The 15,029-nt window shown below is 36.9% G+C and overlaps 1 protein-coding gene across 13 annotated transcripts in view; it reads left to right on the top strand.

The window, feature by feature from the left end:
* Positions 1-15,029, top strand: part of RAPGEF6 (Rap guanine nucleotide exchange factor 6) — a 215,714-nt gene that overhangs the window by 98,539 nt on the left and 102,146 nt on the right. For all 13 annotated transcript variants that reach the window (XR_012414050.1, XR_012414051.1, XM_073994153.1 and 10 more), the window contains one exon: positions 11,351-11,482. Coding sequence is in view for 11 of the 13 variants with exons in the window: in XM_073994153.1 (XP_073850254.1) it covers positions 11,351-11,482 (132 nt within the window). In the remaining 2 variants the exon portion in view is untranslated. The remainder of the gene's footprint in view (positions 1-11,350; positions 11,483-15,029) is intronic.

Below are 15,029 nucleotides of genomic sequence, written 5' to 3'. Positions count from 1 at the left end.
CAGCTTCCCTTTGCAAAATGAAATTCTATTGTTTCCATTTAAATTTACTATCTACCTACAAATCTTAGTACTAGTTTGCATATTCTTAATGTTAATTTAGAGTGATCCTGAAGTTTGTATCTTTCAGAACAGTTATTCGATAAATAGCAAATTTTGCAAGCAGAAACCCCTTGTTAACAAATACATGTGACATCTGAGAACCTAGGCTGCCTTCTTTATTTGGAATGCAATGGTATCTTATCAGAGCTTATAATTTTACCTTGGCAGGACAATACTGTATTATATTTGAATAATAATAGGAAATATGGCTTCCCAAATATAGCTGTGTATCAATGTACAGAATTAAAAATCAAAATGGATTTTTAAAACTGTGAAGTCAAAAGGGTGTTCAAGCCAATTTTTTTCTTAAAGAATTTAGCTTGCTGACGTGTCTCATGGAAGGGAGGATGGGGTGGGTGTGGGTGGGGGTGTGTGTGTGTGTGTGTGTTCAATAAATTGCTCTTTGGGCTACATCTGCAGATACAGTAGCCAATTGATCTAATGCAGTTTCTGGAGGCTTTCTGTACAGGTGATGTCATCCTTTTAGCTCTATTCTCCTCCCACTCTCTTTCCTTCTTATTAGATATTTCATCTTACTGCAGAGCATAGAATCAATAGGAGCTTCTCCTTAGGGAGCTGCTTTGAAACAGGCAAGGACTGTAGGAATTAAGACAGTAACATTCAGTCTTGCTTTAGCGGAAGATATAGTGGTTTTGTACCGTATTATATAAAAATGTTTAACCAGAAAAGCCAGACTTACATCAACAGTGCTGTTTTACTGATGCATTAGAATAAGAAGCAGTGCTGCAGAGCTGTAAACAGTGCATGTGAATAGAGAAAATAATTACAATTTTGGAGATTCTTAGGCATTCTACAGGACAAACCTGTTACAGCATATGTCATCTAACTGCCATTTGCTCAACATTTTTTTTGTTGGTGGTGGTGGTGGTGGTGGTTTTTTTTTTAACCTCTGGTGGTTAAGAATATAAAGAAGAAACTTTAATCTTCAGGATACAATGTTTGCTTTTGATGCAGAAGAATCACTGAGTGCTTGTTCTACAGAATGAAATAAGTTGAAGAAAAGACAAAGCTATATCACAGAGAGGAAAGGTTTCACGGAATCCAGGAACACAGATTTGGTGCATGTTGCCTGGTTTGCTTTGATTGATACTGTATTAACTGTTGTGCTGCCACTCTGCGTGTCTGTGTCAGGTGCCTGAGGCCGCATGTATATGTTTGAATATTCTGAGCCAGAATTGTAAACATCTTCATTTACTGTGATTTGCTTGTTAAAGTCAACGTTTTAATTTAGAATAATACTTCACTGAAAGCTCCTGATTTCAGTTTTAAAAGGGGTTTGGAGAGGCTGCCTTTATATAAACACTGCAGTGGTGTGTGATTTGTAAAAAGAAACTTAACAGAATTTTATCACCATACTCATCACTGTGGCTCTGGTTTGAAAAGGAAACTACCCTTTCCAGCCTAGGAAATGGCTTTTCTTGTTCGCTGTTATGCCAATTGTCTTCAACCATGGGCCTCCAAAGTAAGTAATTGTTATTTTCTTAGCAATTGATTTAATCCAGTTATTAAATTTTATTTTGAATTGTAAATGAGCTTTATTGCGCTGTTATATTTTCTAAACTTTAAAAATAAGAACTACAAAGTAGTTCTTTCTCATTGCCATTTTGTTTTTAAATTTAAATATCTAAAACATTCTAATGTGACCTCTAAGAAGATTTGAAAGGTGCCTTTTAAATCTATAGACTTAAATTGCAGTGCGTTTGAGATGTACTCTCTTCAGACTGAATTATTTTTTGATTATGGCTATTGCTGTACTTATCAGTGATCATACTCTAACTTGCTTCATTTTCTTAAATGGCTGATGTATTTAGGTATGTTAGTCTAATTTCTAGATTATATGACATGTTTCATTAATATGCTGTCAGATAAATTATGATTGAATTGTGCTATTTTACAGTTGAATTGTGCTATTTTACAAAGATTAGTTGATAATTCTTAAGCAGTGAAATAATATGAAGAAAATACTCATGAAAATCAATTATGTTAAAATATTTAAATAATGATTCTAAGTATTTTCAGTATAGTAAACCATTAGCAGCTGGAGACTATTTAAGGTCATCTATCATACTTGTCATTTTTAAATAAACATAGTAACTCACAAAAAAGCAAAGTGCTACGCAACCTTCCAGGCTAGGTTGTAGGAAAATATATGCTCTAATTCAGTAAGTTTTATTATACACAGTGACTATTTATATAGTCTATAATTTGATGCCACTCAAGTTATCTTTCCTGTCTCATGTATGTATTATAAAACAATGTTTTTTCAAAACATTTAAATTGTAACATTTAATATATTAAGATTTTTTATGGTTCTCTTGCATATAGACAGGCACAATAGAGGCACTTCTTAGTATGGTCTGAAATCATGTCTTTGTTTCAAGGTTGTCCTGTTGATGGTGACTAAGGAAGAAATGCTATGATAGCATCATGGACTCTTTTTCTGTTTTATCTGGCCTAGCTCACTGCATATCTTTCTTAAAGGCAGCTTCTGGAAAGACATTTAAATTCACTGTCCATTTGGCAAACAGCTGATTGAGATGAAAAGAAGCCTAGGTACACAGTATATTTGTGCTATTATCTGGCTAGGGCTTAAATGGCCTTTTTAGTGAAAATGACACCTATATGGTCAAGCATTGCTGATGCTTAATAGCTGCACTATACTACAAAGCTTTAAACCACTTGTAGAAAGCAAGTGAGTGAGACTATGTAAAAAAAAAACTTTAAAGAAAATTAAGAATGAGATATAGGGGTTGTTTTTTAAGGTAACCAGCAAAATAAAGTAGCCTTTGGAGTGCTGATAGCCAACTTTCGATCCCAGATTTAACAAATACGGAAGAGTCAAAATTTCAAAATCAGCTTCCAAGATTTCACGAAATGCCAGCAAACATTATATGAACAGGATTCTGGATTGGTACTGTACTGTGTAAATCAAGTATTTGTAAGAGTATATGTCTCTGTCCCTCTTCTGGCATGTTACTGTTGATGGAATTTTGACTCTGGATTGCAATTAAACACATAAAGCTTAGAATTTTTTTATACTTCTTTTCATTTTCTGTACATTTTACTGGTTTTATTTTTATTCATGTGTTTTTGCCTATGCTACTATGTACTTGCATTTTACTACTTCTGAATTCATTAATTTTCTTGCTAAAATAGTCTTATTAGCACGGTTCTGTTGGGGGTTGGGGAAGAATGAATCATAAATGCCTTCCTTTATATTTACTCTTAACATAATTGTTTAGTTGAATACAAAATAATAAATCCAAAGTCTTTTTCCTTTAGCACTTTGAAAAAGTTACTACACTGTGTTCTGGCCTCCAATGTTGCTGATGAGAAGTCTGAGCTCATTATAATTTTTTTTCCTTTGTTAATAACTTTTGTTAGTAGTTAGTTATGTGTTTGTTATTTTACTACTTCTTTTTTTTTTTTTTTTTTTTTTTTTTAAAAAAAAGAGACGTGGTCCTCCAGCTTGGCCAGCATGGTGAAACCCCATCTCTATTAAAAATACAAAAATTAGGCCGGGCATGGTGGCTCATACCTGTTATCCCAGCACTTTGGGAGGCCGAGGCGGGCAGATCACCTGAGGTCTGGAATTTGAGACCAGCCTGAGCAACATGGAGAAACCCTGTGTCTACTAAAAATACAAAATTAGCTGGCATGGTGGCGGATGCCTGTAATCCCAGCTACTTCGGAGGTTGAGGCAGGATAATGGCTTGAACCCAGGAGGCGAAGGTTGCTGTGAGCAGAGATCACACCATTGCACTCCAGCCTGGGCAACAAGAGTGAAACTCCGTCTCAAAAAAAAAAAAAAATGAAAATTAGCCAGGTATGCTGCCATACGTCTGTAGTGCCCGCTACTTGGGAGGTTGAGGTGGGAGAATTGCTTAAATCCAGGAGGCAGAGGTTGCACTGAGCTGAGATTGTGACTCTGCACTCTAGCCTGGGTGGACAGGAAAAAAAAAAAAGAGAGAGAGAGAGACAAGGCCCTGCTCTGTTGCCCAGGCTGGAGGGCAGTGGTGTGATCATGGCTCACTGCAGCCTTGAACTTGTGGACTCAGGGGATCCTCCCACCTCAGCCTCCCACACAGCTGGGACCACAGATGCACACCACCATCCCTGGTCAATTTTCTAGTTTTTTTGTAGAGACAAGGTCTCTCCATCTTGCCCAATCTGGTCTCAAACTCCTGGACTCAGGCAGTCCTCATGCCTTGGCCTCCCAAAGTGCTAGGATTACAGGCATGAGCCACTGTGTCCAGTTTTTGTTTTATCATTATTATTATTATTATTTTTATCCTTGATGCCATGAAGTTTTGCCCTGGATTGCCTAATTTTTGTTCCCCTATGGACACTTTTAGAGTATTCTCTCAAGCTGAAAATTTTCATTTGTCTTCAGTTGTGAGATCTTTTTTTTTTTTTTTTGGACAGAGTCTCACTCTGTTGCCCAGGCTGGAGTGCAGTGGCGTAATCTCCACTCACTGCAACCTCCACCTCCTGGGTTCAAGCGATTCTCCTGTCTCAGCCTCCTGAGTAGCTGAGACTACAGGCACCCGCCACCACACCCGGCTAATTTTTGTATTTTTAGTGGAGGTGGAGTTTCACCATGTTGACCAGGCTGATCTTGAACTCCTGACCTCAAATGATCCACTCACCTCAGCCTCCCAAAGTGCTGGGATTACAGGCATGAGCCATTGCTCCCGGCCCCTAGAAGCTATCTTACAATTCTGGTGGCTTACTTTTAATTTTGTAAGGCCTCCATCGTCTTGTGCTTCAACTAGTGTCTCTTATCTCTTGTGTGTACCATTTTCTTCTATTTCACCTTCTGTCCTTCCAGAGTGATCTTAAGAGTAGGTACCCTAAGTGGAATATTGAGTCATAAGATAGATATGTTTTAAAACATTTGCTCCCCAAAGTGGCTACTTCTCAAATTGTTGTCCAAAATGGTTATACCATTTCATACTCCCATTAGCAGTTTGTGAGAATATTGTTTTCCTCCATAGTCTTTCCTGCATTTTGTATTATCAGACTTGCTTTTTGCCAATTTGATGGGGAAAAAAGTATTTGTTTTAGTTTTTATTTCCCTGATTACTTGCAAGGTTAACATTCTCTTCCAGCTGTTGTTTGTTTGTTTGTTTGTTTGTTTTTCCTGCTGTTGTGACCTCAATGGCCTTATGTTGAGATGGCAGAGCCAAAAACACCTAAACAGTTTGGATATCTGAGTCTCTGTATACTATAGTAGTTACCCTGTAAGTTGCCTGTACACTTCACTAGGGTAAGCCTTAGTGATCTGAGGGCCCTCTATTGTAACAAAATCTAATCTAACTGAGAAATGCAGTTCTTTTATCACTGCCCTTCCCAGAAACCTATAATAACTCTATGTTGTCTATAGGAACCAAATTCAAAATGCCTAGCTTGGCATTGCTGATTATATTCTACCTCTAGCCTTTTCTCAATACCTCTCTTTCCTTGCCCCCCTCTCTATATACGAAGTATTCAGCAGACTTTGTAACTTCATAATGTCTGTATTCAAGTTGTTAGCTAAAAAAGTTTCTTGCCGCTTCAAATAGAACTTTAACAGTAGGCCTTGTGGACATGTTATCTGCAGCAGAGCGCAGAAGTTCAGGTATAGGAAATGGATGAAGGATGCTGTGAAAGATGGGAAGTTTTGCCAGACCTGGTGGGCTGGAAGGACAGTGAGGTAAATGAATTGAAGTTGCTGATGAAAGATCAGCTGTTGAGTCCAGGTGGATCAGGAAGAGAAAGAGAAAGGGCAGGTAAGCTGAGAGATAGTGGAGAAGATTTAAGGAACCAAGAACTTCTTTTGGAGGAAAAGCCTTTCCTTTGTGCTTCATTTGTTACAAAGAAAAGATAAACTATCGGGTGTTGTGAACTCCCAACTGAGTATCAGGAAACAACTTAGTAGAAAAGAGCAATGGATTTAGTCAGGCTGCCTGGGTTTCAGATCCCAGGACCCCAGTTTCCTAGCTATGTGACCCTGGGAAACCTTTATAACATCTCTAAGATTAGGTTTCCTACTCTATAAATTGGGTATAATCATAGTATTACCTCATCTGGTTGTTTGAATATTAGGTGAGATAATCTATGTGAAAGACATGTAGAAGTGTGTGTTTGGTACAAATAACTCAGATGTTAACTGCAGTCAGCATCATTATTCTCATTCTGTAAAGAGGTTGAGGGAATTCCTGTATCAAGTTTTCTTCATGAAGTAGAAAGCAGATGCTGTTTGCTTATAAATCTGTCTCCATTGTCCACTATTAGACTGAGCTCCTTGAAGGCAGGGCCCATATGTTTTCATTTTTATGTCATCAGCAGAGTTCCTGACACAAAGTAGAATATAACAGAAAAGTGCTAGAGTCAGACATGGGTTTGATTCCTAACTCTACTGCTTACTTGAGTGTATGATCTGGGCCAAGTTGCTTAATCGTACTGCCTCTGTTTCTTCATCAGTAAAATAGAGATAATAATAGCACCTGCTTTTAGGGTCTAGTGAGGGTGAAGATTGCTCAGTACATTGTCAGTACTATGAAGCCACTTGGCAGACTTCTGGCTTTGGTTCATTGTGTTACTTTTATGAATGACATTCTTCTCCTTGGTCTTCTTACCTCTGTAGGAATTTGCAATATATACTGTCTCCTACCCCTGACACCCCAACGAAACACCACACATTTTAAAGCTATTTTCAGTGTTTGCCTTTCCAACTACTTCATTCCCAGATGAGTTTTTTTTTTCATATCTAAATAACAGAAACCAAGTGGGAGGAAGGTCTTTGAACTGTATCATACCCTCATAAATATTTCTGCATTATTGTAAGGAATTATGAGCTTGTTAATTTTTTTTGTTGCCTTTTATTAGAGCTATAAATGGCCGCTAAGCATGACTTTAACTTATCCCACAGGTTTTGATATATGGCATCTTAATTTTCTGTTTTAATATTTTCTAATTTCCAATGTGACTTCATTGATTTATGGGCTATTTCAATAGAGGATTATTTACAATTTTCTAACATGATAGTTTTCTATTTATCTTTTTGTTATATATTTCTACCTTATTTGCACTGTTACTGCTGAATATTCCCTGGTTTCAGTCTTTTGTAATTTGTTGAGACTTGCCTTATTGTAAATTTTTACAAATGTTTTAATATGTGCTCTAAAAGAAAATGTGTTCTGGAGTTTTTGGTTCCGTTATTCTATGTCTGTACTCTTTAGGTCATTTGTTAATTATGTTCATTTCTTGTATATCTTTACTTGTTTTGTTTTTGTGTGTTTTGCTTATTCAGACTGCTACTGAGATCTCTATTAAAAATTTATAGCATAATTGTAGATGACATTTTTGCCTTATACATTTTTAAATTTTAATTTATTTTTAATTCACAAATAATTGGATGTATTTGTGGGGTACAGTGTGATGTTTTGATACATGTTCACGTTGTGAAACTATCAAATCAAGGTAGTTAATATATCCATCACCTTGGCCAGGCATGGTGGTTCACACCTGTAATCCCAGCACTTTTAGAGGCTGAGGCAGGCAGACTGCTTGAGGTCAAGAGCTAGAGACCAGCCTGGCCAATGTGGTGAAACCCCTTCTGTACTAAAAATACAAAAATTAGCTGGGCACGGTGGTATACATCTGTAATCCTAGCTATTCAGGAGGCTGAGGCAAAAGAATCACTCAAACCCGGGAGGCAGAGGTTGCAGTGAGCTGAGATTATGCCACTGCCCTCCAGCCTAGGTGACAGAGCGAGACCCTCTCTCTCTCTCTCTCTCTCTCTCTGTGTATATGTGTGTGTGTGTGTGTGTGTATCCATCTATCTACACATATAGATATAGATATAGATCTCCATCCATCACCTCACATACTTATAAAATGTCCCCTATTGGCTCTACTAATGCTTTTGCACCAAGTGTACTTTAAGCTATATCAGCTTCCTTTTGGTTGTGTTTGCATGGTGTATATTTTTCCATTCTTTGATTATTTAATATTTTCCCCTCTGTTAACTTGGTAGGTATACACTTTTTTACTGTGCTTTTCTTAAATCAGAAATTACAACACACATTCTTCACCTATCAAGTCTGCTACTACAGCTTCATGGACAGTGCAAGGAACTGAGAGCACTTCAATAGCTTCATTTACCCTTCTCCGGACTTACATTCTGTTGTTGTATTTTAATTATTGTATTTTAAACTTCATGGGTTATTAATGTTACTATTTTATATAGTCAGCATTCATGTAGATTTAGCCACACATTTCCCATTTTCGTTGGTTTTTCTTCTTTCTTGTGCCTGAAAGCTTCCATCTGGAATCATTTTTCTTCTCCCAGTGGATTTTATTCATTGTAGGACTGCTAAGGAATTATTTCCTTCATTTTTCTTTATTTGAAAATTATTTTTCCCGTTTTTTGAGTACTGTTTTTGCTAGGTATAGAATTTTAGCTCATGGAGATATCACTCAATTGTCCTCTGGCTTCCAGAATTTATGTTGAGAAGCCAGCCATCAGCTTAATTTTGCTTCTGCCAAAGTAATCTAATCTCTCAGGTTTTTTTCCTGGCTACTTTAAAACTTTTATCTTGGTATTCCACCTCACCCCCTGACACATGTACCCTGGTGTGAATAGGTATGGGGGGATTGTTTGTTTGTTTTGGAGTGGGTTTTTGTTTTTTGTTTTTTTATCTTGCTGAGAGTTTTTAAACCTCCTTGATCTGTGACGTTAGGTCTTTTGTCACTTTTGGAAAATGCTTAGCCATCATCTTGCTTCTGTGTACTCGCTCTTCTCAGACTCTGGTTATTCAGATGTCACGTTCTTACTGAATCTCCTGTGGCTCTTACCCCTTCTCTCCCAACTTCACCTTTTTTCCTCTCCATGCTTCATTCTGGATATTTTTCAGACTAGTCTTTACTTTTTAAATTCTGTTTTTAGCTCTGTCAGATCTTTTTTTAAGCCCACTTGTTGGCTTTTTAATTTCCATAATTGCGTATTTTAGTTCTAGATTTTTCATTTAATTCTTTTTCTTTCTTTGCTGAAATTGTTAGTCTTGTATTTTTCTCTCTATATATGATAAATCACTAACTGGACCAATTCTGACCAGTGAGGTATATGACCTGTGAGCTAAGAATGGTTTTTACATTTTTAAAGAGTTGTTAAAAAGATTTTTTTTAAAAAAGCAGCATACAGCAGAAACTGTATGTGGCCTGTGAAACCTAAAATATATATTCTTTGGCCCTTAGCGAAAATGTTTGCCAATCCCTGGTATATATTAAACACAGTTATTTTAGAGACTGTGTCTGGTAACCCTATTATTTGAAACTTCTTTGTTAGTTTCTGGAGTTTATTCCGTACTTTTCATCAATACCATCCTGTCTCATCATATATGCCTGGTTTTATTGGACTGAGCAATGGATGTTGTATATGCGAAAAAAAATTTTTTAATTGAGACCTAGGATGACTTTCTTCCTATAGTGAGGATTTGTGTTTGCTTCCAACAATTGATTGGAAATACTAGTAATCCTATATAACCTTATTTTAGCATCAGGCATTGAGGTGATTCTAAAAGTAGCATCAGTTTACTTTTGGGTGACTTTTACTCTAGAGTCTAATTTACTCCCCAGGGTCCCAGTCCAAAGATGGCCCTTCCATCCTAGGCCTTGGAATTTAACCTTTGTCTCTTTAGCCAGTGGCTGTCACAGGTACTTCTTGGCCTTTTAGCCTTTTCTTTAGGAATCAGAAAATATTCTTAAGAGAAAAAGTAACCTCAGAGGCCAGATACTCTGTGTGTATATGTATGTATGTATTTCAGGTTTTCTGTTTATCTTAGTACTAGGATTCATCTGAATTATCTAACATACCGTTATCAGCAGGGGAAGTTCGTGATGTACTTTGTGTGTAATTTTTATAATTACATTAATTCCTCTTGAGATAATATAATTCAGACTCAGTCATTCCCTCAGTACATTTAATATACACTATGTGTATGTTTCTTTAATGTTTTTCAGTAGTAAAGCAATAAGAAACCCTATTTTTAAAATTAAATTGATTTTTTTTAAGCCCTGAATAGCAAGTTGCAGAGAAATCATTTGGAAAATAAACAAACATACCTCTTATGTAAAACTTTTACTACTCTGGAATGCAATGGTTTGTTTATTGTCTTAATTCCTGTAGCTTTTATTTTGTGAGATGTCTGTTTTATGGTATGAAATATATTATACAGCCTGCATACCTGATAAGAGTGTGACCATATTCAAGATGAGGTGGTGGAGTCACTTACTTTTTGTGTTTCTTGTATACCTGCGCCTAGTACAGACATTCATTAAATCATGTTGATTACTAAGAAATCTCTCAGGGGCCAACTAGAAGCTAATTCAATATTAAGTGTAAGATGCTCACAAAGTTTTTGGAATATTGAATGTAATCAATTTGTTACTGATCTTAAGTCTTGCTTCCAGTAGCTGAATTCCAAGATATTGCTGTTTTATTCTTGTGTTTGTCACCATTTTTTATTAGGAGGGAGGGTGAGAGGGAGAAAGAGAGAGTGAGTGTGTGTGTGTGTGTGTGTGTGTGTGTGTGTGTGTGTGTGTGTGTTTAAAGGGTAACATTCCTACCCTTAAATGGACAGATCTGATGTTTTTATTTTTATTTTATTTTTTTTAAGACGGAGTCTCGCTCTGTTGCCCAGGCTGGAGTGCAGTGGCCCGATCTCGGCTCACTGCAAGCTCCGCCTCCCGGGTTTACGCCATTCTCCTGCCTCAGCCTCCCGAGTAGCTGGGACTACAGGCGCCCGCCACCTCGCCCAGCTAGTTTTTTGTATTTTTTAGTAGAGACGGGGTTTCACTGTGTTAGCCAGGATGGTCTCGATCTCCTGACCTCATGATCCACCTGTCTCGGCCTCCCAAAGTGCTGGGATTACAGGCTTGAGCCACGGCACCCAGCCGATCTGATGTTTTTATTTGGGAGGATAGAAGGTCCAAGGTTTTCCTCAGAAATATCATTAGTAATGGCTTTTGAAAACTGTTCAGTGAGCTTACCATTGTAGAATTGCCCAATCGTTTCAGAGAGTACTATATGGTTCTTATTTCAAAAGATCTTTTTGCTAAAAGTGGAGAACTTGGGTTAGAAATGAGATTGCACAGTAATGTACGTAAAAATTTGTTGAAGTTAACGTGTCAAAACCGCTTAAAAAGGTAAAGACATTTAGAATAACTTAAATTATTTTTTTTTCAGCTTCCAGCTGATCTTACCAAGATGCATCTCACAGACAACCCTCATCCACAGGTGACTCATGTGTCTTCTAGTCAGTCTGGTTGTAGCATCGCCAGTGACTCTGGAAGCAGCAGTTTATCTGATATCTATCAGGTAATACCTTAGGAATTTCTGTGCTGTGTATATGGTTTTTTTATTCTGCCAGATATTCTGTGCTTGTGCCTTAGATGGTTAACGTATCTTTTAGAGTATGAAATTCAAGCGTAAGGTCTTTGAAAAAATAAACTTTATATACTGTGTCAAATTTGTAAACCTGATTAAAGAGGCAATCTCTGTTTTGAGAATGATTAAGTATGGTTCAGCAGAGTATGAATCTAGTGTTCTCTTTCATTTATCCAGGTGAATCTATATTAATGTCTAATGCTTGTTTTGGTTAAAAAATTAGTTCTTGGAATAACTGAACTTATAAAAAGACTGATTTTTGTTATAATTGACTGTATGTGTCTTCTGTAGTTAGAAGTCATGAAGAAAATTAGAGCTGCTTTTCTACCATAAGCCTCTGTTGTTGTAGTATAGCATGAATTAAATAGCAGATTAGTGAGAATATTTATGGACTTTTCCATTTTCTAAAACCCAAAAGACACAATTTCAAACCTACTGAGCTTTTCAGTGATCCTTGTAATAGTGGGGAGAAGATTCTAGGAAGACCCATAAACTGAGAGAATCCTCACATGATCGTGCTGAGAATGAACCCAAGTTAGGTTCAAGCCAGGGCAATAAGTATTTCGGGATCCAGATAGTGGAACTTCCAGTGATGTCTCCTTTAATGCAAGTTGTAAGGGGCAGTTCCCTGGGTGTGGAGCCCAGTGGTTGATTTTGTCAGAGATTATGAGTATAGAACATAAAACAGTTTAAATAAAATAACAAGAGGAATGCATGATATTCAGGGTTGGTTTGTTAAGGAATTCAAATATATTATCTATTCCAGAGCTGTCAAATAGAAATTTAACGTGAGCCACGTATTTAATTTTAAATTTTCTAGTAAACACATTAAAAAATATAAAAGGAAACAGGTAAAATTCATTTTAGTAATATGTTTTATTTAGTGCAGTATAACCAAATATTATAATTAAAACATGTATTTAATGTTTTAACATTATGAATGAGTTACCTTACATTCCTTCTTCGTACTAAGTCATCAAAAAACAAAGTTTAAAGTTACGGCACATCCCAATTTGGCTAGCCATGTTTTAAGTGCCTAATAACCACATATGGCTAGTGGCTACCATATACTAATATTTGTAGAAATAGTATCATTGTTGTCTGAGGAAAGCATTTTAGACTGGTTCTACAGAGTTACCCAGATTGAGATATTTTAGGAAAACAGCCTTCTTCTATTCAGGGAAGTTTGTAGGCAGATGCAAGATGGAACAAAGACAATACGCATTTTTTTGGTTTATATGTGGCTTTTCTCAACAAAGGTCATTGCTGTGGTCATCTGTATCTCCCTGTTTGCTTTTTACAGTATACAGAACAAGGAATTTTTCCCTGTTCTCCATTTTATAGTAGAGAACAAAGAATTAAAAGAGAGATGAAACAAGTTAATACAATGGCTCTGGGACCACTTAGTGCTTGTGTACCTATTGGGCTTCATGCATTCTGCCCCTCCCCAAAAGAGTTATCTTGTGAAAGAAGAATTGTTGCACATGTAAAAATCAAGGTAGACTGTGTTTTTCCAGAAGAAAATGCTGAGGAAGATTGACCCTGGATCAGTGAAGTTCAGGGATGTGGCTGTAGATTTCTCTTAGGACATGTGAGAATATCTGGACCTCTCTGAGACTATACACAGAGGTTTGGTGTTGAAAAACTATAGGATGGGAGGCCAAGGCAGGCGGATTACCTGAGGTTAGGAGTTCAAGACCAACATGACCAACGTGGTGAAACCCTGTCTCTACTAAAAATTCCAAAATTAGCTGGGCGTGGTGACACACCTGTAATCCCAGCTACTTGGGAGGCTGAGGAAGGAGAATTGCTTGAGCCTAGGAGGTGGAGGTTGCAGCGAGCCAAGATCATGCCACTGCACTCCAGCCTGGCCAACAGAGCAAGACTCTGTCTCAAAAAAGAAAAGAAAAGAAAAACTATAGGAACCTGGTATCACTGGGATATCCATGTGTCTAAGCCAGAATAGTGCACAGATTAAGATTCAAGGTCACTTGGAAAGACCAATGCTTTATTGTGAACTAGAAGATGAACTATACACAGTTGGTCCCTACATCTTTGCAAAGATGCTACAGGAGCTCCTATAGCATTGCACTTATATTAGCACCTGCAGATCACTCGCCTTTTAGCTGGACAACCTGAGGATGAGACTGGAATACACCTGCTGGTGTTGGTTGGAGGTGTTCTATTGCAGGACCAAGGCATAGCCTATGTCAATATGTAGAATATTTCCATCACTTCAGAAAGTACCCATATGACCCTTTGCAGTCAAGTCCCTTCTCCTGACCCCTATCCTAAGCCCTGGCAACCACCAGTCTCTTTTCTACCCATAAAGTTTTGCCTTTTCCAGAAGGTCATATAAATGGAATCATATAGTTTCAAAAAATATGGTGCATTGAAACTTATAAATTAACCAATAAAAGTGGTAATGAATTTAGAGAGCACGAACAGATAAAAGGAACAAAATTATTAAAACTCTAGAACCAAAATAAGAATGAAGAAATTTAAAGGAGAAACTTATAATAATGTTAACATCAAATATATAAAACCTAAGATAAAATTTTTTAAGAGTGATCAAAGAAGATAAAAATTTTCAAACTCTGCTGCCCGGCACGCTGGCTCAAGCCTGTAATCCCAGAGCTTTGGGAGGCAGAGGTAGGCGGATCACCTGAGTTCGGGAGTTCAAGATCAGCCTGATCAACATGGAGAAACCCCGTCCCTACTAAAAATAAAAAATTAGCCGGGGTGGTGGAGCATTCCTGTAATCCCAGCTACTCAGGAGGCTGAGGGAGGAGAATCACTTGAACCTAGGAGGCAGAGGTTGCTGTGAGCCGAGATCACACCAGTGCACTCCAGCCTGGGCAACAAAGAGTGAAACTCCGTCTCCAAAAAAAAAAAAATTTCAAACTCTGACATAACAGTTAACTTTAGGACAATAGCCAAAAGATAGAAACAGCATAAATGCCAAAACAAAAAGAAGCCAATAAAGATGAACACAAAAGGTAAAAAATCAAAATCATAAAAATATACACCTACATACTTACATATTTTTTATATCTCATATGTATAAAATCTTATATATCATATCTGTGAGATAAGTATATAGGATTAACATTATATTTCTTTAAATATATGTACCTACATGCTTTTATATTTGTAGATACAGAATGTAAATCCGAGTTCAAGAGCACCAATTAGTAAACAGTGTTTTTCTACTAGTGGTGGGTTTGTGGGTAGTTTTTATTATGTTTCTTAAACCAACATTATCATTTGTTTATTTAACTACTCTTGAGGACGTAAATAGATTGTATAGTTAAAAGTTGAAAAAAATTTGGAAAATATTTAAAGGAGAGTAAAAGGAATAAACACAGAATTATAATAGGTTGATAAGATATACCCTTCAAAGTACAAGATTTCTATAATTTTAATCCATGGATAAGATAAATATCTAACTAACTGAATTGTGTGTGTATGTGTGCAT

The sequence above is a fragment of the Macaca fascicularis genome, chromosome 6, assembly GCF_037993035.2.
Source record: "Macaca fascicularis isolate 582-1 chromosome 6, T2T-MFA8v1.1".
Classification (NCBI taxonomy): domain Eukaryota; kingdom Metazoa; phylum Chordata; class Mammalia; order Primates; family Cercopithecidae; genus Macaca; species Macaca fascicularis.
This window is presented reverse-complemented; position numbering and strand designations above follow the sequence as displayed.